General features: G+C 36.7%; 1 protein-coding gene across 4 annotated transcripts in view; it reads left to right on the top strand.

Annotated features, from left to right (window-relative positions):
- The window catches only part of NLK (nemo like kinase), a 151,988-nt gene that overhangs the window by 85,367 nt on the left and 42,891 nt on the right, over positions 1–23,730 (top strand). For all 4 annotated transcript variants that reach the window (XR_009698410.1, XM_061176008.1, XM_061176007.1 and 1 more), the window contains exons 2-3: positions 857–986; positions 9,440–9,495. Coding sequence is in view for 3 of the 4 variants with exons in the window: in XM_061176008.1 (XP_061031991.1) it covers positions 857–986; positions 9,440–9,495 (186 nt within the window). In the remaining variant the exon portion in view is untranslated. The remainder of the gene's footprint in view (positions 1–856; positions 987–9,439; positions 9,496–23,730) is intronic.

Below are 23,730 nucleotides of genomic sequence, written 5' to 3'. Positions count from 1 at the left end.
TTAGGTTAATTCGTGGAAACTCGATTAGCCAGATGGCCAATTGGCCATGTTTACCAAAACGCTTTGATTTAATATGTATCGATTGGGTCCAATCAGAAAAATGGAAACACATTAGTATTTCAAACACAGGGAAATATAATACAAGGAGTTGGCAGTATAGGTGTTAGAAGGCTAAAAGAGAGAAGAGGCGGACACTGAGCTATTAGAGAGTAACCACAAGAGGCAGCTATCATACCAAAAACTGAGAAATAAAAGGGAAGAAGTTACCATAACCTAGAAGCTACAGCCCCTAAGCTGCCACTCAGACTCATGAGGGGACACTGTTGTGCCCTGAAATGTACTGAAACCCGTATTACTAAAAGATGTTTTATTTATATAAGAAACCAAAATACTCAAATTGTATTCTCTACATTCAACTAAAAGTGACCACATCTGAATGAACACCTCTTCCATCTTGAATTTGGTTCTGAAAATAAAGCATAAAACTAATTTGACTTCAGTCGTGTTCATGTTCAATACTTTTTCTCCCGTCTTTAAAATGGCTTTACCACTAGTAGCTCTCCTACCTCAGATGTATTGCTAAGTGACCTCTCAGGAAGATTAAGTGTTTATAGAAATTTAGACAGGGATTTTAAAAAAAGAAATAAACATGGCAAATGAGTTGGGTGGGCTAAACATTCTCTTTGATTATACTTTTTTTTATCTTTCTCACTGATACCTGAAGCATTATTAAGTGGATTTAATATTGAGTGTTTTAACATAAAGGTATTTGTCATGCTCTGAAACATTGAAGAACAAAGTTTGGGATTGATTTCTCTGTCTTTTTTTCCTCTCCCCCTAAATATTGTGTCTTTAGGTCAGTAACAGATCCAAGAGATGGAAAGAGAGTAGCACTCAAAAAGATGCCCAACGTCTTCCAGAATCTGGTCTCTTGCAAAAGGGTCTTCCGGGAATTGAAGATGTTGTGTTTTTTTAAACATGATAATGTAAGTGAAATCAGTGTTTGGGATAAACTATTTCCTAAGTATGTCTGATTATATTAGTAAAGAGCAAAAGAGAGTTAAAAAGGGTACATGTACCATATTAAGGGATTTGGAAACCTGAGACAAATTAGACCTTTTTTGTGAATGAGCAAGTTTAAGTGAATTCTAGGATTTATTGATTGACAGATAAATATTAATTGATTTAAAGCAAATGTTAATATTTTAGCTTGGGAACAATACTAATGTACAACATAAAAATAGAGTATAATAATGTAGTCTGAGTGCTTTAAGTAGAAGTAATTGGCCCCTGATTTTAAATGCTTTATATCTTTTAATATTTTAAACCAGAGATTAAGTTAAAGATGTGAGAAAAAAGTTTCTCCTCTTAAAAACAATACAGCTTTTAAAGATAACATAGTTTATCTTATTTATGGCTGTGTTTAGAGATGTCAGGATTCGTGGGGAAATAGAATCACTGTGGTTGGAGAGAGCTTCTTCTCAACTAATCCTGAATTAAAAGTTTGGTATGTGTAAAATTTACCTGGGGGATGTTAACATTGAACTCTTAGTTTTCAGTTTCATATGAAAAAAAAAACTGCCTCACATTCTGCATTTGGTATTCAACCTGTGCTATTTTAATTGCTGAAATAAAAATCAGGAAAACGATAATTTCTTGTGAGTCTGACTGCTTGTTTGCACAGGAACCTGAAGAACTTTGGCCGAAGTGTAGGTCACACTTTAAGAGATAAATTTGTAAAAGTTTGAACTGTTGGTAAAACTAGGAATATCAAACTTATAATTTGTTCACTTGAAGCTCCTTGGTTTGACACATTTCACTTTATTGATTACCCCTCTTGAAATCCATTTTCCTTAAACTTTTTTAGAAAGTAACTGCTTGTCTTTCATTCAGTTGGAACTGCCTAGCAATGTGTTTGTTTGTTTCAATAACTTTGAAAACATCATTCCAGTTGCTATTTTATGACTGTTTCCTGAAATTTTGGAAGTGATTTTAGAATGATGTCTAGTGCTTGCTTTGTTATTTATTTCTTGAATTTGCCTGAGTGAGTGCCACCCCAGCATCAAAGAGTACAGACCTTATGTACATTGTCAGAGACTCAAGTAAAGGGATCCACAATGAAGAAATATTTTGAAGGTGGCATCAGAAATTCACTTACTAAGGGTTTCAATGGTTTATTCAAACCTATCTTGGCTTCTTTTATAAAGGAGGGATGGTGTAATAGGCTGCTATCTGTATATGTTGCTGTCTTTGCTCATGACTCATTCCTATAGAGCAACTAATTAAGTTACAAAGATAGTGTCAGAGTGAGTAGTGTAAGAAAAGAAACAAACTGCATTCTTGAAAATCACACATATTAAAACACAGCAACTACTGTTCAGAGCTCCTGAGCTGTATCGTAAAAGAGTGCTTGTGATTTCTGTGGGAATGTTCAAAAGTGAGGCAGATAGTTGGAGATGGGACATCATGGCACCACTATTTTATACATAATGAATTTATGCTGTGCACTGAGATCTACAAAAGCATCTCAGGGCCAGCATACCTGGTATGTGTGGAATGCCAATCTAAGAGGCAACTGGTATTTGATGTAGTTAAGACAACAGATGTTTATTAATTGTGTCCTGTGTGCAGAGTGCAGTGCCAGGTCATGTGGAGAATACAAAAAAAAGTTCAAAACATGGTCCTTTTTTGAAGGAAGTGGACCAGGTGTTTAAGCATTTGTTACCAAGGGTCAGAAAATGTGTAGGTCCTTTACATATATTAATTTAATACTTAAAAGTCTTGTCAGATAGGGCTTATTATCCCTACTTTACAGAGGAGGAAACCAAAGCTTAGAGTTAAGTAATTTGCCCAAGGTCAAGGTGGCACAAGATTGAGGTCTAAATCTGTCTTGCTTCAGGGCCCATATTCATTAATTCAGTAAACATTTATTGTGCACATCCTATATCCCTAAACTACATCAGCTTCTAGGGGTTTCTACCCTCAAGGAGTTTAGTAATGTGATAAATACTGTGATAACAGTGCTATGGGAGGACTGCCAGCATGGTTAAACGTTAATACAGGACACTGTGTGTTCTGCGCATAGTGAAAAGCTGGGCAACCAAACCTAAAAATATATTCGAATCACCAAGTGAGCCTTAAAAATGCAGATTCATGGGTTTCATCCCAGACCTACTACATTGTAATCTCTGGGGTTGAGACCCAGGTAGCTGTATTTTTTTAAAGCTTCTCAGGTGAAAGATGACAGACAAGTATTGTACTATTAAGAAAAAGAGAGTAATTGTCATGGACTTAGAATCTCAAAGATGCTTTAAACAGGGAGAAACCTTAAGATGAGCCTTTTGAGATTAACATTTGATTGAATAGAAGGAAAAGAAAGGAATGTCATGATGAAAATGGCATTTAGAAAGATTAACCTGGCTGTTGTAGGAAGGTTGGATTTTAATTTGGATGTGGCTTTTTATGTGTCAGAGAATAGCTGCAAAACCCTGGAAGCCTTTAGATTTTCTTTTGAACAGAACCTTCAAAGTCATTATATCATATTCATTGATTTCAGGTGATCTGACTGATTGAAATACACATACACACACACACATGCACACACACGCACACTTTTTTCCTTAAAGGTTGTTCATCTTAAAGGGATAGGTTCGCCTTGATGTAGCAACTTAGAGAAACAGAAATGGGTTTAACTTTCTAAAGATTGATGTTGTTTAGGCCTCTCAGCAGTGTCTAGTCAGAATCTGAGCTATTATAAAATCTGACAAAATATTCTCTACTTTGCCCATCTGTGCACTTGTGCATGTGTGTACATAAACACACACACACACACACAGAGTTGTCATTTTATCAGCATGGAAAAAGGATGACTGAGGGTTTTTTCATTCTTTGATGATCTGATGAATGCCATGAACCCTCTTTTGGAAAAATACATATACACATAATTTTTATGTCATTTTAGACTTTTACTAGTCCTTTAATGCCCATCCAGTGCCTCCTTAGGACCCATTGATTCCTGCTAAGAGCCCCTGTAATAGAGTTCTTGGGTTTTTCTTGTCCTTAGGCAATAGCACTAAGCACACGGTAGGTAGTCAGTCTATGGAAGAGTAAGTGAGTGAGTGAAAGTGACGGAAAAAAAATATGAAATCTCCGAGTCTGGAATGATAACCTCAGTGATCTCTCTTGGAGTTACTTTTTCCCAACCTTTTAGTTCTGGAGTAGAGGAGGCAAAAGAGGAGGTAGTGAAGGCAAAGGGGGATCATTTGTTTTCCTTTGTATAGTCTGACTGAACTCAAATAAGGCCTCTCTAGGTTCATAAGTAGGATAAAGAAACATACCAATAGGACCCTCCCTTCTCTGAATGCAGACAAGCTGTTTGGCTGCAGACATTATTAATGCTAATGGTTCTGCTGCTAAGGAGTGTGAAAAGGCAAAGGATACTTAGAATATGTTACTTATCAGTGGATTTGGTTTTGTGTGCTCTGTGCCTAAAATTTGTGGTACTGAGCAGATTCTTGATGCATTTAAAATAATACAGCTTTGCGTTCATGAATTGGAATACTCACTGTGGTTAATACCCATGTTCTTCCCCAGTTGAACTATGTATTCAATGTAATCCCAAGGAGAATCCCAGCAGGGTTTTATGCGTATGTGTGTGTGGAAATTGACAAACATTCTAAAGTTAATGGAAATGGAAAAGACCTAAAATACTCAAGACAATCTTGAAGAAGTTGAACAAAGTAGGAGATTCACACTTGAAACATATGAAGCTATAATAATCAAGGCAGCACAAGGACAGAAAAATAGATTAATGGAACAGAATAGAGAGTCTATAAACTGACATACACATACATGTCCACCTGATTTACAAGACAGGTGCCACTGCAATCCAGAGGGAAATGGATAGCCATTTCAATAAGCAGGAATCAGGGACTTTCCTGGCAGTCCAGTGGTTAAGACTTCGCCTTCCAATGCAGGGGGTGCGGGTTCGATCCCTGGTTGGGGAGCTAAGATCCCGCATGCCTCGTGCCCAAAAAACCAAAACATGAAACAGAAGCAATATTGTAACAAATTCAATAAAGACTTTTAAAAGCAAATAAACAGGAATCAATTAGATATCCATATGAAAAAAATCTACTTTATGACATATACATAAATTAATTCAAAATGGATCATAGACTTAAATATGAAAAGTAAAATAACAAAGCTTCTGGAATAAAACATAGGAAAATGTCTTCATGACTTTGAAATAAGCAAAGATTTCTTAACTAGACAAGTAAAGCATTGACCTTTTTTTAAAAAAAGTGTTAAACAGGACACCATTAACATTAAAAATTAATGCTCATCAGAAGTTTAAGAGAATGAAAAGACAGACCTCAGGCATTATCCAACAAAAAACTTGTTTCCAGAATATATTATGTGATAGAACAAGTTTTAAAATAAATATTTAGCATTTGAGGAAGACCATTAGAAATAAATATTTTACTTGACATTTTTCAGACTGTAAATTCTGTATCTAAACATCATATATCTTATAAAGAGCTTCTACAAATCAAGAATTTTTGCCTATCAGTAAAAGACTTAATCAAGAATTTCACATAAAAGGATAACCAAATGGCTAATAAGCATATGACAAAGTGCTCAAAGTCGTTAGTCATCAGAGAAATGTAAATTAAGACTAGTGAGATACTACTGCATACTCACCAGAATGGCTTAAATAAAAGACTGACAATACCCAGTGTTGACAAGGATGTGAATCAGCTGAAACCCATCATTGCTGGTGAGAATGTAAATTCGTAAAACCACTTAGGAAACCTGGCAGTTTCTGCTAAAGCTAAATATACACCTGCCCGATGACCCAGCATGTGTACTCTTTGGTATACTCAAGACAAATGACTGCAGATATCTACCAAAGGACATGTACAAAAATGTTCATAGAAACTTTATTCATGATATCATTTGGAAACAACCCAAAAGTTTGCCAGCAGTACTCTGGATAAATACACTGTGTTAGTTCATATAATGGTATACTACACATCAATAAAAAGGATGAGGATCCACACATGGGTGTATCTCACAGGCATAACAGTAAATGAAAGAAGCCATATACAAAGGTCTTCACTCATTATGATTCAATTTGTATAAAGTTCAAGGACAGGCAAAAGGAGTCTATGGTGATGGAAATGAGAATAATCGTAATCTCTGAGCAGAGGTGGGTTTTGACTGGAAAGGAGCAAGGGGGGGCCTTGAAATCCTTAATTTCTTGATCTAGATTTTAACCATGGAGTAAATATTTATCATGTTATACACTTTGTATGTAAAAATTAATCAGATTATACACTTAGGATTTGTATACTTTATTATATCTTACAACTCTATAAAAAATAGTAATAGTCGCTACCTTAAAGAACTTGAAATCTATTCCGGGTGGGGGTGGTGGTGAGAGAATGGGGAGGTGGGAGCTCCTTTGCTTAAATGTGGGAATGCACTCTACAAACAGTTAAATTTTTAGTCTTTACATTTAGGATTGCGATTATTCACAGCAATTGTTTTATTGATAAAGGATTAACTAAAAAAAACACTAAGCCATTAACTCATCATGTAACCAATTGATAGTGAATCTTCTAACATCACAGGGGTTAAAATTCTAAAAAGCAGCTACCGCAATGAGCTTTTGTCCAACTCTTAAAAGATTTGAGAAGTATGCTGAGACACTGGTAATGACCATTATTTAAGGATGTAGCTTTAGTTCATTTTTTAATTAAACAGGTCTGCTTGCTTTTTTTTGTATTTGAGATCCTCTGACGAGTCTGTGGTATTTTGGGATACTTCGACTCTTTACAAGTCAAAGTCTTTACAAGGGTCCTCCTATTTACATCATAAGGCTAATCTCACGTACTTTATTCCCACAGATAATAGAGGGGTTATAGAAGGACTTGGGCTTTTTAAATAGTGAGTCAAGCATGAAGTCTGGAGTTTGAAACTCTGCTACTTATTCCTTCTCACTTCCTCATTTACACCACTTCTAAAATTCATGGATCATCTCTAATGGTCTAAGCACTGTTTTTGCCACCTAGAAACACTGTGGAATGCCATCATCCGATAAACATTTTGAGGTGGTAGAAAGAACAGGAGTATAAGACAACAGCCATTTCAAAAATTCCAGGCAGAGTTTAAAATATTGTACCTTCGAAGCTAAGAATCACAGCTAAATGCTTTGGTGCAAATGTCTAACACTGTTTTATATGGCTTTTCTACAAAAAGCCTCATCAAATTTGGAGTAAGAAAGCCTCATTCTTCTCTATCAAGGTTTAAAATGTATGGTTGTCACTTTCCTTTAGATAACCTCTAATTATAGCAGATAGATTTGAAGTGTAAAATAGCTTTGTCTAATGGACGCTGTCACTCATTGCATTCTGTTTTCCCCCAAGACAGGATGTATGTTGTTCAGATACAGAGCTTAGAGTCCAAAAGATGTCAAGTAAAACATTAATTTTTAACTGCCTTCCACAAGCATCAAATATTCATGTTGAAATTTTTTCTATCACGTAATGAGAAATGAATTTATGTGAATTTGTGACACTAGCTAATTATAGGTTTTTAAAAATATAGAAATGAAATAATTTATCTTTCATATGATAAAAATTATTCTTTGAAGGAACTGGAAAATCTGTTATTTTCCATTTATACAAAGAGTCTACGTATAAACATTTTAATTCAGAAAGGAAATATAGATATTCTTTATAAAACATCTAAAATATTTTAAAACCTTTATATTTAACTGGTTTTAAAGTGAGTGAAGGCTTTTTCAATACAGGAGGTTTTAGTTTAATTAAAAATTTTAAAGTGACAAACTTTTGGCTTGAAAAAGAATAACCTTTAAAATGAACAAGGTTCCTTCCATACATAAACTGCAAGGGGAAAAGAGAAAGAAATGGAGGTGAAATCTGTAGGTAAAACTTGAAAGACATAAATCAACCATAATATGTAAATCTTCTTCAGCTCCTGATTTAGATTAACAAACTTTTTTTAAAAAAATAAGAAAATTAGAAATTTGAGCACTGGATATTTGATGGTATTGAAAAACAGTAAATTTTCAGATTTGATGATTGTACTTTTTTAAAGTTTTTATCTTTTAGAGATATTTACTGATGTATAGCTGAAATAAGTCTTGTATTTTCTTCAAAATTATATAAGGAGAGTGGAGGGCATAGATGAAGCAAGAATGGTCATGTGTAGATAACTACTAAGACCAGGTCTTGATTACATGTGTATTCTTTATACTATTCTGCCCACTTTTATATGTTTGAAATTCTCCATAATAAAAAAATTTTTTTCTTAAAAAACTAAGCTAAAGATCAGAAAATTTGAACTTGTACTACACAGTTTATTTCCTGTTAAATAATTTCTTCTATATCCTTTGAGCCTGGTATTTCTCATTAGCAAGATAGATTCAGATTCTTAAGTGTGACATCATAGATGGGGCTTAAAAGAGTAGATAAACAGCTGGTAGGGAAAGAAGGCCTATTTGTTGTGTTTCGATGGCAGAAGTTACATTGGTAGTGTGCTGCTTTTATAAAGGACTTGAATTTCAGATGCCTTAAAGTCTTTTTTTCCTACCCTAGTGACTTCTTTTTTTGTACTTGGAATAAGATCCAAAACACTTACCATAATTTAAAGAGACTTTGTGTGATATAACCCTGCCTTTCTCTTCTGTTTTATCCCAGTCTGTTTTCTTCCCACCCACTATGTTCCATAAACACTGGCATTTCTGTTTCTAGAATCTGCCTGGTTCTTTCTTGCCTCAGTGCCTTTACATTGCCTGACCAACACCTATTCACCCTTCAACTCTTAGAGTAGTTTTGCTTCAGGGAAGCTCTTTCTCCCACTCCTCTTTACTTTTTCCCTTCATAATAATAAATGTCACAATTATATTTTTGTGTAACTATTTGTTTAATGCCTTCCTCTCCCGTGGTCCCCAGAACAGGGATGATTATCAGTTTTATTCATCAGCTTTACCCAAGAGCCTCCCACAGTACCTGCCAGATAGAATGCACTTAGTAAACATTTTTTGAACAGAGGAGTAAAGGAATGAATGGTAGATACGGCTCCTCATGCTCTTAGAGCAACACTGATGAGTAAAAATCGGGCATTTCTTTCCAGCACTCTCCTGTGCAGGGGTTCTGGTAGCATGTAGTATAACCCAGTTGCCTCTCTCATATTGGCGTAAGTAAAATTGTCTTTGATAGTGATTTTACAAAACCTATCTTAATGTTTTGGACCATGTTTCTTGATTGATAAATTTAGTTAATCTCAGTGTTCAGTTGTAACCAAGCCTAAAATCATTAATGAGTTAATAGTGTCCTTTTGCATTTATGTCATATTTTGTTTCTTTTTTGTTTCTCTAAATTTGGCTTTTTTTTTTTTTTCCTTTTCCCAGGTACTCTCTGCCCTTGACATACTCCAACCTCCACACATTGACTATTTTGAAGAAATGTATCCTAACCAGGGAATGTGAAAGAAGGGAGCAATTTTTTATTAATTTGTTCTTCTAGCACCTTCTGGGGTTCATGCCTTGAAGTGTATTAAATCTCATCCTTGCAGAAGTGGTTGAGTACCTGGAACCAGGTAATTTTGAAATCCCAAGTATCTGACAGAGCACAACATTATCAATATATCCTGAGTGGTGATACCACAAAACAAGACTTCTGAACAGATATTTCATTTAATCCCCACAGCCTTGTGAGATAGGTATTGCTATTCCCATTTTGCTGGTGAAACCACTGAGGCAGCTGTGCTGTAGTAGAACTCAATAAAGTGCTCTTATCACTATACAACAACTGCCAATCAGTCAAGAAGGTAATACTGCCCTTTTATCCACCACTTGGGGTAAGGTGAAAATTAAAGAGAGCTCTTGAATACTATAATTCTTGGTGATATTTTATCCCACCAGTCCTTTGTGGAACTAATCCCTTTGTGCAGTAAAGGGTTAACTCAGTGGACTTGGGGTGCTCCACCCCTGTACATTCCAAAGAAGAGACTGGCCCTTGACCAGCTCCTGGCTGATAGAGTCTTTGTATACCTCTTGGTATACAAAAATGAGATCTTGGGCCAGGCCAGATGGTTCTGACACACCCTTTTTTTAAAAGTATAAAATTAATCTAAGGAAAGAAGGATTGAGAAAGTTCTTTTCTCCTCAGCTATAGGTCAGTGGTAGCAACTGAGGTGAGAGCATTAAGGATTCCATTTCTTAGACTTCCTGAAGATTACCTGGCTCCTCACTGAAGAAAAGAAGGAAGCTGGTAGGATGGGGGCAGTACTTGTTTCATTCAGCAGAAGCAACTTTCTACACCTGGCCAGGAGCCACCTTCTTTATCCTTTTTTTGGTGGGAAGGGCATCCACATACTAGCAGGCATTCCTCTGAGTGTGTAATACTGTTTCTGCCTCTTTGGAAATTAAGAAATTTTCTTTATTAAATAATAATTTTACTGGATTTACAGGTATGTCAGGGGTCCCCAAGATCACCCTCAGGGTTGATGATTCAGTGAAAGGACTCAAGGACCCAGGAAAGCTGTTCTACTCACGGTTACAGTTTATTACAACAAAAGGATATAGATTAAAATCAGCAAAGGAAAAAGGTACATAAGGCAGAGTCCAAGAGAAACCAGACACAAAGTTCCAGTTGTCCTCTCCTGGTGGAATTGCACAGATAGAGTTTAATTCTCACAACAACAGTGTATGACAACACAGGTAAATGTTATTGACCAGGGCAGCTCACCTGAGCCTTGGTGTCCAGGGTTTTTATTGGAGGTCAGTGAGCCTTAGGGACTGACCTTAGCAACTCAGTCTTCAGCCCTCCTCCCTTCTCCTCACCCAGAGGTTGAACTAATACAGCTGGCCCAGGGCCACAGGTGAACAAAAACAGGTGTTCACCATAAATCACATAGTTAGCGTAAGCCATCTGGTATGGCCAAAGCATCATGTATACTAAGACATTCATATGAGGCAGGATATTGCAAGAGTTCAGAGGTTATATCCCAGGAGCCAGTTGGGGACCAGTCCTAAAGACTTTTGGAATGTGTAGGTTTGGGGCAACCCAGATCAGCTGAATTAACCCTTTACTACACTTAGACCATCTGTGGGGAAAGAATGTTTTCATATAAGATAATTGGTGAATATGAGTATTTTAAATAAATGTCAAATATTTTTAGATTTTCTTCACTGAACTTAGCTAATTCATTATATCCATGTCTGTCTTATCTTATAGTTCAAGCATGAATTGTTTACATCAGGCATTAATTTTTTGTACTTGGGTTTGTCATTCCTTTAAAAACCCTATGTGTGCTTTTATAAGCTAGGAGTTCTCAATCGCTTATTATTATAGGCCATAATTTGAGTCTGGGAGATCCTGGATTCATTATTATTTCAAATACTTGCAGAGCAGAGGAAATTTTAGCATAGTTATGATTTAAAACCATGAGTGGTTGGTAGCTGATTTCAGCCCATTTCATTAGCTAGCAGAATGTTTCTATGAAATTCTTTCCCTAAAATTGTTCATGAATGTTTAAATTAAAAGCCTTTGTCATAAAATATTCATGGAACCCCTAGTACACCATTTACTTAAATGTTTTACTTTTTTATTTAATTATTTACCTTCAGGTTAAAAGATTGACACCTGTGCTTTCACAGTAATTAGCTGGCTACAGATGGAAAAACCTTCAAACCTAAACCTCAACCTCAATATTCTTTATTTCTGTTGTATAATTTTTAGCTATATGTAGAATGATACACAGAAAAAAGGTGTTTTCCAGTGGTGGTGCCATTTGGAAAGCACCAAATCCTGTTAACATAAAAAAGAATTAAACCTATAGCTGCTACAGGATTATAAAGACTTTTTAGGAAGGCATGGTTTAGCTTGGGAAACAAAATACTAAAATTTTGTGTTTTAGAACAGCTATTAAATAGAAACGTAAGAAATGCCTTAGTTATTACATATATGCTCTGCCTGATTCTTCTAATATTCTAAATAGAAAGTTTTCTGTGTCCTGTGCTTTTTAATACAAATAAATTTGTTGTAGTCAAAGCAAAAAAAAGTTTTCCCCTCAGTTTCCCTCTGAAAAATAAGAAAACTTACTACCTACAACACAAAAATATTGAGGATTAATAGGATCTCAAGTTACTGTTTGATTTCAACTTAATATATTATCCCTCTGTGCCAGCAGCTCCCTCTATAGTATCTCAAAATCATGGCATACACATTACACATGGTTTTAGACAGTGCTTTTTTCAAGTTGGAGGATTTTAGAATGGATAATATTTTGAATTTTAAATATATGATCTTGGAATTGTGCTTTGAAGAAACTATTTTTGAGGACTGTTTGAGGCTCTTGTTTTAGGTAAGTTCTGTGTACACATATTGCTATTCATCTAATGGATGTTCTAATATTTAGTCGATACAGGAGTCAGTTTATAGAGTCAAAAATATATATCATATTATTTAAGTTGTAAAGGGAAAGAAACAATCTTTTGTAATCTTCCATTGAACATAAAGTACCATATCATTACACTTTTTTCTAAGACTAGAAAATTGGGATGTTATATTGCATATGTAAGTTTTCGCAAATAGTATTTTAAACCAGGTCTTTTTAAAACTGAACAGTTAATATCATTTTTGAAAATCTGAGGTCTATGAACATTTTGATGTAATCAGGTGTCACAATCACAATAAGTGTCAACATGGGTATCACGCAGTTAATCATATGTTTTTCCCTAAAACTGTAATAAAAATGATCATATCAGTGCCCACCAAAGATTTAGCTTGGGTTTTGAAAGACCATGCATCTTTAGATACCTCCTTAAGCAGCTTTTAAAAAGACAATGATTATAACTGTTTACAAATCTTCCTACAGGGTTCAACAGATGAGTCAGGTATGGAAAGAGCAATAAATTCTACTATGACCTCTGTATCTTTTAGCTTTTGTGTTTTCATAGTTTTAAAATCTAATATATACACCTAGAAAATATATTCTTTAATAATTAAGAAAGACTATATTTTTTCTGAATTGAGCTTTCAGCTTGTTAAAGGATTACATTATTCATTTTGCACTTTGAGTTCCTATTTGGAAATGTGTATGAAAGCAGTTTGGCATTTAATTACTTTGAGCCTACTGAAATTTCATCCAAGAGAAACAAGTTTCTAATTGTTTGATTGGAAACATTACTTATCATGCTTCCATCAGGATTCTGGACTCTGTAACATAAACAGGCCCCTTCCCAGAAAGTACTAGATGCCGACTGGATTAGAAATTAAAATTTGGCTTGCTTTGGGAAAAGCTTCTTTTTAACTTGAAACATAATCTTAGCATTTTATGGAGAAGAATATGGATGGTACAGGTCTTGTGTGCTAGAAACAATTACAGCCTAAAACCACTGGAAACAAGAAGTCTAATGGGATGACTATGTGTCCCAGTTTGCCAGGACTCCTGGATTTTACCTGATATCCTGGTATAAATACTAAATAAGTTTCTCCTTTCACTTTCAGAAATGTCCCTGTTTGAATAATAGGTTTGGCTTGTGCAGGCAATGTTTAAACAGGAATTTCTTGTCGTAAAGGCAGTGAGGGAACCTACACATCCAGTTCAGCCAGTTAAAGTCCTTGGTAGGCAATAATGTAATACTATCACTTAAACTACTCCCAGATGCAGTAGTTTAATTGATAGTGTTAGTATACTATATTTTATATACACAATATGTAATTCCCTAGTGCTATGAAACAGCTCTATAACCCTCAGGGAATCTTAGGAGCCAGTGAAAAGCTAAGAACAAACAAAATAAAATGTGTATATGCATATATAAGTACACTCTTTCTGCAACAACAGTACCAGCAGGGACCAGAAATCTACATTTTAGGAGTTTTGAAGATTCCCATATTGTTAGAATTTCCTCTTCATTTATTCAGTAAGCATAAGCATCAACTATATTCCTAGAACCAGGAATTTTTTTCTGTTTTGCTCACTGTTGTATTCCCAGTGCTTAGAACAGTACCTAACATATAGTAAGTGCTACATAAATAAGATAGTCTCTGCCTTTCAAGTTTGTAATCTAGTGGGGGATACAATCATGTAAACAATAATTATAATATAGGTTGGAAAGTATAGTGATAGAAAAAAAATCTACATATCCTCAGAGCGTTGAGGATCTGATTTTTCACTCTTTCCCATTTTAGTTTCCAAGCTGATTACTTGAAAAGCATTTGATGATTTAAAACAAAAACTTTCACTTACCCACTGTCACCAATTCTGGCTCCTTAGCCCTGAAGCCTAGGACAGAGACAAAGAAAGGCAAAACCAAGGAAAAGTTAGCAGAACAGTCCAAGAACAGCAAAATTCCTGACTTTAACCACCTTAGTATCTACTGACTCTTTGGCTCTTTACTTTTTTAAAATTTAGTGTGTCAAGCATTGTTCTAAATACCTTTAACTCCATTTTAAAGATGAAGAAACTGTAGCTCAGAGAGGCAGATAACTTGATCAGGGTCACTTAAAAACGATAGAGCTGGGATTTGAACCCATGTTGACTGGTCCAATGGGCCAAGAGTGCTCTTAACCCACTGATGCCTCTTAATGTTTTCCCTCAAGAACAATGTTTCCCTCTAGTCTGTGGGGTGAGATAAGATGTAAAGAAAAAACTATTATATATGGTAGAATGTGCCAAAAGAATATAGACAGGTGATGTGGGACTTTAAAAGAAAACACAAGACTTCGTGGAGGAAAAGACATTTCAGTTGAGTATGGAAGGATGAGAAGGATTTGGATGGGTAACATTGAGGAGGGCGGATATTCCAAATGGAGGGAGTAAGTATTAGCATCTTTTAGGGAATGGCTAGAGTTCAGAATGCACGAATAATGAGAAATTAAGCTAGTTAGGGCCAAGTCATGGAGAGCCTTGAAGGTTGAACTAAGGAAATTCATCTTTATTCAGTAGGCATTTTAGGGCCCAATGAAAGATTTTTGTGGTGAGGAATGACGGAATTGGAAGCGTACTTTATAAACTTAACAAAGAATTTCTGTTTGGGTGATGAGAAAGTTCTAGAATTGGATAGCGGTGATAGTTGCATAACATTGTGATTGTGCTTAATGCCACTGAATGGTGCGCGTAAAATTGGTTAAAATGGTAATTTTTATTATGTATATTTTACCAAAAAATTTTTTTTAATTAAAAATACCTTAACAAGGACCTGACTTTTGGGGCTGAGAGGCAGTGACTACTGTGCACAATATAGTGAAAGGACAGAAGGATTTTTGGCAATTGATTGGGACTTCTTTAGCCATGTACTCAACAGCCTAGGTTGTCGAGTTGATGACTGGTTGGGTATTTACAGAGGCAAGACAAGGAAATGAAGAAATCTGAGGGGCTGCTTAGAACATTACAGAATGGCTGGCCACATCGGTAGAGAAATAATTGAAATCAGAAGAGGACTTGGCGTACTCTGAGAAAGGGGAGAGGCAAGATCCAAAGACAGATGTTGGGATGACAGCAAATAGCAGGCTCAGCAGGAGTAGTCGTGTGGTTTGAATATGGAGATTATTCTAAGAAAGGAAGAACAAGTTGTAGTAGCTTCAAGATCTAAAGCCACGCTTTGAAGTGGATGAAGTAGAATAATAATGAAAGTCTTTAGAGTTCAGGTGGTTGAGAAACTGAGGGGTAGAGAATCTCTACCCTGGCTGCACATCACATTCACCTAGGGAACTTTAAAAAAAAAAAAAGAAAGAAAAGAAATGAACAGACCCTGCATCCCAGATATATATATATATATATATATACACACACACAAACACACACACACACATACATATATATATATTCTTTTTCATAATCTTTTCCATTATGGTTCATTACAGGATATTGAATATAGTTCCCTGTGCTGTACAGTAGGACCTTGTTGTTTATCCATTCTATATAGAATAGTTTACATTTGCTAGTCCCAAACTCCCAATACAGCCCTCCCTCACCCCACTTTCCCTTGGCAACCACAAGTCTGTTCTCTATCTGTGGGTCTATTTCTTTTTCGTAGATAAGTTCATTTGTGTCATATTTTAGGTTCCACATATAAGTGATATCATATGGTATTTGTCTTTCTCTTTTGGACTTACTTCTAGTACAGTAATCTCTAGGTCTATCCATGTAGCTGCAGATGGCATTATTTCATTCTTTTTTATGGCTGAGTAATAGTCCATTGTGTGTGTGTGTGTGTGTGTGTGTGTGTGTGTGTGTGTATACCACATCTTCTTTATCCATTCATCTGTCAATGGCCATTTAGGTTGTTTCCATGTCTCGGCTATTGTAAATAGTGCTGCTGTGAACGTGGGGGAGGGGTGCGTGTATCTTTTTGAATTATAGTTTTGTCAGGATATGTGTCCAGGAGTGGGAGAGTGGGATTGCTGGATCATATGGCAACTGTATTTTTAGTTTTTTAAGGAACCTCCATACTGTTCTCCATAGTAGGTGCCCCAGCTTACATTCCCACCAACAGAATAGGAGGGTTCCCTTTTCTCCACACCCTCTCCAGCATTTGCTATTTGTAGACTTTTTAATTATGGTCATTCTGACCAGTGTGAGGTGGTGCCTCATGGTAGTTTTGATTTGCATTTCTCTAATAATTAGCAATGTTGAGCACCAGAGATTCTGATTTAATTGGTTTGAGTTGGATCCTAGGCATCAGTCAGTTTTTTTTTTAAACTTCCCTCCAGTGAACTTAATGTGGCCTCGGGGTTGGGATCCACTAGACTGAAGCATTGGAATGATTCTCAGTATGAATGTTGAAGTTACCAGTGACCACCTGGGAGACTTTGAATACGCAAATGTAAACTAGCTTTTTGTGTCATGTAGCTAAAATCAGGATTGTTGTATAGGCTGCTAGAAAAGACAAGGATGAGAGAATGTGGAATTAGCTTCTGTTGTATATTTTTTAAGAGGTTTTTGAGCATAACAGTGGGGCCAACCATAGCCTGGAAAGGGTAGGAGAGAAGAAGGCAGTTTACTCCTTCTCTACTTATCAGCTCTTTTTTTTTTTTTTTTTTTTCATTTATTTTTGGCTCTGTTGGGTCTTCGTTGCTGCTTGCGGGCTTTCTCTAGTTGCAGCGAGCGGGGGCTACTCTTCGTTTCCGTGCGAGGTCTTCTCATTGCAGTGGCTTGTCTTTGTTGCAGAGCACGGGCTCTAGGAGTGCGGGCTTCAGTAGCTGTAGCACGTGGGCTCAGTAGTTGTGGCTCGCGGGCTCTAGAGCGCAGGCTCAGTAGTTGTGGTACACGGGCTTCGTTGCTCCACGGCATGTGGGATCTTCCCGGACCAGGGCTTGAACCCGTGTCCCCTGCATTAGCAGGCAGATTCTTAACCGCTGCGGCCACCAGGGAAATCCTGTTCCTTGGCTCTTAATGTCTGGGTTTGTGTATACGTGCATTTATTTGCTTTGGAGGGCTGTGATGATGGAAGATTAGTAATCCCAGGCTCTACCACCTACATTTGACAGACACAGAAGCTTGCCTTTGCCTTCTCTAGGGTACTTTGGGAAGAAAAGAGCTGAGGTTTGAAATAACATAATATTTTCTAGGATGCTTTTTCTGTTTCATTGCATTTGTGGTTATAGCCTTAGTGACAAGGACTCAGCCAACAGAATTTTCTAGGCCATGACAGGGGATGTAGAATGACAACTTTCCAGGGTGTTTTTCTTTTTTTCCGGTGGTAGAATAGACTTCTTTTTCTTTTTTTAGTCAATTTTACATCGCAAATTAAAGGTAGTTTTAATTTTTTGATTTTTGATATTCTATACAACAAATTAGTTACCTTAAAAAGAAGAGGAATTTGCCTTAGCCTGGGAAAGAGATTGTTATATTCAAACATTTTAACACCGTGACCTTTTATTCCATTGATTTCTATAGAGAAGCACCAGCATGCTTCAGAAAAGGTCAGTGATTCTAATTGAAGCACACACCAATTTTTTTCTGGTTGCAAAGACACCCATGGTTTTTGTTGCAAAGAAGATGATGAGATTTAGGGCTGACCATTTGTTACCAGAGAAAGCAATTTTCTCTGTGATGCATTGCTGTTTTTCTTTCACGTGGAAAGCATTGTTTGAAATCAACAATACCCATAAACCAGATTTTCATTATCCATGCTATTTAATGCCCTCGTTTTTATTTCAGAGGCAGTTATATATCTGAGATCGAGGTTGAAATTTCCCTGCTCTGTGGACCTGATTTTGGAAGAAAAAAATGTAAGGAAAAGGATACTGTTAAGTCTCCCATACTTATGGTTGTGAGATTTTTCCTTCCGACAGGAATGGCAGGATTTCAGAATTAGTGCTTAATGTGAGTTTAAGAATATTTTAACTGTCATTCTTGGACTTTTCATATAAGAGAATCTGTGGCTTCAGGAATCAGACTTGGTATCTACATACTATAGTTTATTAAACCAAAAATTCACCATGTCCTTTTGGAAAAATCACCTGATTTTCATATTTGTTTTAACTCATTGCATAAAGATGAAGACTTTAAAACAAATAGTTGTAAAACTGTTGACCAACATGGATGGCTTCTACTTGATAAATATTTAATATTGCAAGATTTCTTTTTTATAATTTGGCTTAGTGTTGGTCTCTGTCCAGAATGAAATAGAAGAAAGAATTGTCCAGTTTTTAATATCTGAAGTCAGGGATTAAAATTGTGTTTTCAGAGCTTTCTGTCTATATTCATTCTGTAGGAAATAATTTGATACAGCAGGTTCTCCATTTTCTTCTCCCAACCCAGCTAAACCAGTTAAATACCCTTATTTTGCTATCTGAAGGCTTTTAATGCATCATTAATAGTTTCTCACACAACCTCAGTTGCTGATTGCACATAAAACATTAAATGTGTTCTCAGACTTCAGTTCAGTTAAGCAGACAGGTCAGCCGCTGTAGTTCGGAACTCCAGATGGCCAGAGTTTTTGAAGCTGATAGGTAGTTTTTTTACATAAGACCACATCACAGATTTTCACATATATGCACAACTTGAGCTGTCCAGAATGGTTAGCTCTCTATTATTAAAGTACTTATATAGCAGTGCTTTCTTATGAAATATTTGCATAGCCCTTATCAATAGCAGTCATTTATTCATAATAGTTTATAAATTCCCCTGGTTCTTACTGACTGTAGAAGCTGGGTAATGAATCAGCTTTATTCTCTTTTGTCTGAGAGGTGGAAACAATTAAGTTATAGACTGATTGGCAGGCCTGAACATGGGAATATGGAAAATTGGCCTTCATTACATATTCTTAGAGGATTGTTATATTAGGAAATTGACCACCAAATATCTCCCTTTCTTCTCCTTACAAAGCCTTGGTGGCTCCTCCAATATATGTTCTTGATGTTGGAGCCTAAATAACAGCACTCTAAAATCAATGCCATCTCCACTCCTTCTGCTTGCCATACTCTCATCATCCGTTAGTTCTGCTGCCTGACAAGAGCAGTCTTGAGTTTGATGACTTATTATCACATCATGAAATGGGAACAAGCTCCTTATCCTCTGTTTATTTCAAAATCTTTATCATCAGTTCAGGGCCGACCTAGTCAGCATTCTGCTAGCTTGAGGTAATAGAAAATCTATCATAGTGGCAAAGAGCATGGAGTCTGGAACCAGACCACCTAGATTTGAATTGCAGCTTTGCCTCTTACTACCTGTGTTTTCTGGGTTTTTTTTTTTGGTTTTTGGTTTTTGGCTGCATTAGGTCTTTGTTGCTGCGCACAGGCTTTCTGTAGTTGTGGCGAGTGGGGGCTACTCTTTGTTGTGGTGCGCAGGCTTCTCATTGCGGTGGCTTCTCTTGTTGCGGAGCACGGGCTCTAGGCTTGCAGGCTTCAGCAGTTGTGGCATGCGGGCTCAGTAGTTGTGGCTCACAGGCTCTAGAGTGCAGGCTCAGTAGTTGTGGTGCACGGGCTTAGTTGCTCCGCGGCATGTGGGATCTTCCCGGACCAGGGCTTGAACCCGTGTCCCCTGCATTGGCAGGCGGATTCTTAACCACTGCGCCACCAGGGAAGTCCAACCTGTGTTTTCGTGGGCAAGTTACTTAACCTCTCTGTGCCTCAATTTCCTGGTTAATAAAATGAAAATAATAACAGTACCTACCTCATAAAGTTATTTTGAGGAATAAATTAGGATAGTTAAATAGACTTAGAACAGTACCTGGCACTTAATAAGTGCTATAAAAGTAGTAAGGGAAGGCCTTACAGAGGAAGTAGAACTTAGTGAAGCTAGAAGACAATAAGAACTCCTATAAACTTTGTGATGCAAACAAAGTGTGCCAAGCCAACTACCAACAGATGGCATTAACAAGTACTCATCACAAACAAATGGACTTTCATAATGGTCTGTCAGTAACAAACCTAGCCTAATTATAGAGATTTTTTGTCTTAATAAGATGTGAACTGTTAATGAGGAATGGGTTGTCAACCTCAGTACCTCATATTCCCTTACGTGGTCTCCTCTTACCAGAAAATATATTCTATATACAACTCGCTAGCAGCTCCAAGCCTTCCATCCAGACTGCATCCACATTATATCTTTCTTACTACTTTTTCTTTTTCCATTACCTTAACCAAACCTTTCTTATTAATTAGAAAGATAAGACCTAATCTCCTCCTTCAACCTACAGTCCCAGAACCACTCCCCTTGTTATGCCCTAAAGCAGTAGTCACATCTCCTAGTAGTAGTCCCTTCCTGACTGCACAAAGATTACCTTGGCCTTAGTGTACTAGCAAATCCTGAGGTTGTTTTAAAAGAACTGTTTAAAGCTCCAGCTCACAGTTGGAATTTTTTTCCCTCTGCTTTGAAGAGAGTCACTATAGTCAGAGCAACTTATTCACACCAGCTCTTTGAAACATGTGTGTTTCAGGTGAAGCCAAAAAAAGTCTAAAGCTAGAATCTAGTCTTTTCACCTCTATTACAAAATAAATATACCTCTAAAACTTCCCAGCTGGTGGGAATGAAATGCTGTCAGGCTTCCCAACTAATAGAGGGTAATAATTAATAACAACAAAGCCATACCTAAATAACCCCATTATCATTCTCTTGAACTGGTTAACCTTCTGATTATTAGCCTCTTGACATACTTAATTCAGGTATGAGAGTTTAGGGACGCTCGTAGGACTATTTATTTGATCTTTTTGTCCTATCCCACTGTTCTGACTTTATTTCTATTTTTTAAGGTTGGTGGACACCAGGGAGGCATGTGTTACATGCCCAGAGGTTTCAGAAGCCACTAAATATATCAGACCTGCCTTAATTGGAGGATATGGGGAAGCAGTGGGGCTCTCAGCCACTTCATAGACCAGCTGAGTCTCCAGCTACCAACTCAATTTATTTGAGAGCAGTACTTCAAGGAACTTAATAGACCTACAGTGCACTAGCACAAATCTGTATTTTAGCCGGAGTACAATTTATTTATGTACTACTTATTATATTGGTTTTCTCTCTGTATAATATATGAATGTCATTATTAAAAATTAAGAGCACTGAATTGTTGGTGATAGGTTTAATAATTATGTGTTTTATTGACAGTTTTCCTCTTACTGCTACATCACTTAGAGGTGGCAAGAGAACCCAGATGGTAGGTAATAGGATTAGGTTGAAGTGGCATTTTTCCAAAGGAAATATGATATGCATGAGCCAAGCAGAGTTTTGTTTCATGTGTGTGTTGTTTTGGATATGTGGAATACTAATCAGTTAGGGGAAACCAGTATGATAGCTAATTTTTACCACCCTGCGCTCAGACTGAGAAACTCTTCAGGTTACTAGAAGCCCTTTACCAAAACCAGGAGTCCCCTGTGTGGAGGTCTCACAGAGATTAACACTTTTAATTGCTCCCTTGAGTTTCCAATCTGTCCAAAACCAACCCTAGTTCTTTCTCAAAAGTAATACGCAGTATGCCCTGTAGAAAACTTTTCTTGGCCTAAGAAAAGGGTTTTTGTCCTCTTATGAAGGAATGTGACTATCACGAATGGACGTACTGTTTTTTGGTGCCAAGAAAACTAATACATGAGACCCCGTTAATAAGAAGTGAATATAATTTTCCTTTTCAGCAGTGATATCCTTTTAAGATTCTGATCTTTCTTTTTAAGATCAGTACCTTAAAAGAGCTTTTTAAATTGGTTGCCTGTTTTGTTTGTGTTTGGTTTTTTTTTTACTTATTTCCTTTGGCTTTTTCTTAGGGTGGGGGGGAGGGATGTTAGGAGGAGATAAGAACATAGTCACATGTGTTCTTCCCATAACAATGGTGATGATGGTAGCAGCAGCTTCCACGTAATCACTGTTCCCTATGTGCCAGGCATTTATATGTGATTCACATACAACATCTAAACCCGGCAGTAACCCTGTGTAGTAGGTATCTTTGTGCCTCTTTCTTTTTTTTTATTTTCGTTGTGCCTCTTTTATAGAAGTAAAAACAAACTCAGAGAAGTTATTTAACTTGCCTAATGTTACCAAGCTAGTAAGTGACCGAGTCGAGATTCTAACCTGGTCTTTGATTCCAGAGCCTACACCACACTGCCTAAACCCGTTTAACTCCTCATTTTAAAAATATGCTCTCTTCTTAAGTAGAATTATTTTGTTCACCTTTTTTGAGGTTTCATCTTTTGAAAGACAGAGCACAGGTCAAGAACAAAAGCTGGGATTTAGCAGCAACTCCTCTGTGTACCAGCTATGACCTCTGGCTAGTTCCTTCACCTCTCTAAACCTCTTCGCTTATTTGTGTAATGGGAATCTTAATAGGACTTACTTAGAGTAATTAGGGGTAGATGAGGCAAATTAAGTTTAAGCTGGAAGTCTGACACATAGAAAACTCTCAATAAATATCAGCTATTTTTCTTTTTTGATCAAGTTTCTGTGGCTGTGTACATTAAAATCTTTTTGCTTCCTTCTTGTTTTCTCTACCTGATTTTTACACATTAGTCTCAGGCTTCTTCTAATATCTTGAATGTTGCCTTGCATTCATCCATCTTTTTTCTCTGTTTTGTCATTGAGTTAGCATGCTCTTTACACCCACTTGGTACCTAGTCAGTATTTATTGATGCTAATGATGGTGGTTAAACAAAGATGCTGTTGGCACCGGTCCTGCAGCCTCTGAGACTGCCTGAGTAATCATGACTCCTAAAAACAGAAAAGGACTCAATCATCTTACTCATAATTGAAGGTCAGAATTTGATGTCAGCATTTGTTTCTGTGGTGATTATATAGCTTTTTCTGCAGAATTACTTGACAGGTGGAGTAGTCAGGCTTTCTGGCATGAGGCTGATTATCATGCATTCTTAAATTACTTCCTAAAATAGATGCAGCATCATAAAGGTGGGTTAAACAAATATTGATTGTAGTACAGATTTGTTTTAATTGAAGCAAGAGGTCAGGGGAGGCTTACATTGAGGGGTAGTTGACTGCCAGGCTCTATCCATCTACATTAGTTCCCTAGTCATCTTGCCCATAATCCTCTTTTGCATCAAAGAAAATTGTACAAAACTGTTTTTAATCCTAAACACTCCTCCCTTTTCTCTGCCTTCCTGGTATCTCTAATACATTCCTACCTCATTTCTTTGATTGATCCTCAGAAGATTTCTTATTTTTGCTTTTTCCTGCTTCAACTTTTGTTCTCCATGAACACATTTTATTCCTCAGCAACCTTTGTGGAAGTCTAGCAGGGTGTCCTGCATATTA

The sequence above is a fragment of the Eubalaena glacialis genome, chromosome 19 (assembly GCF_028564815.1).
Source record: "Eubalaena glacialis isolate mEubGla1 chromosome 19, mEubGla1.1.hap2.+ XY, whole genome shotgun sequence".
Classification (NCBI taxonomy): Eukaryota; Metazoa; Chordata; class Mammalia; order Artiodactyla; family Balaenidae; genus Eubalaena; species Eubalaena glacialis.
This window is presented reverse-complemented; position numbering and strand designations above follow the sequence as displayed.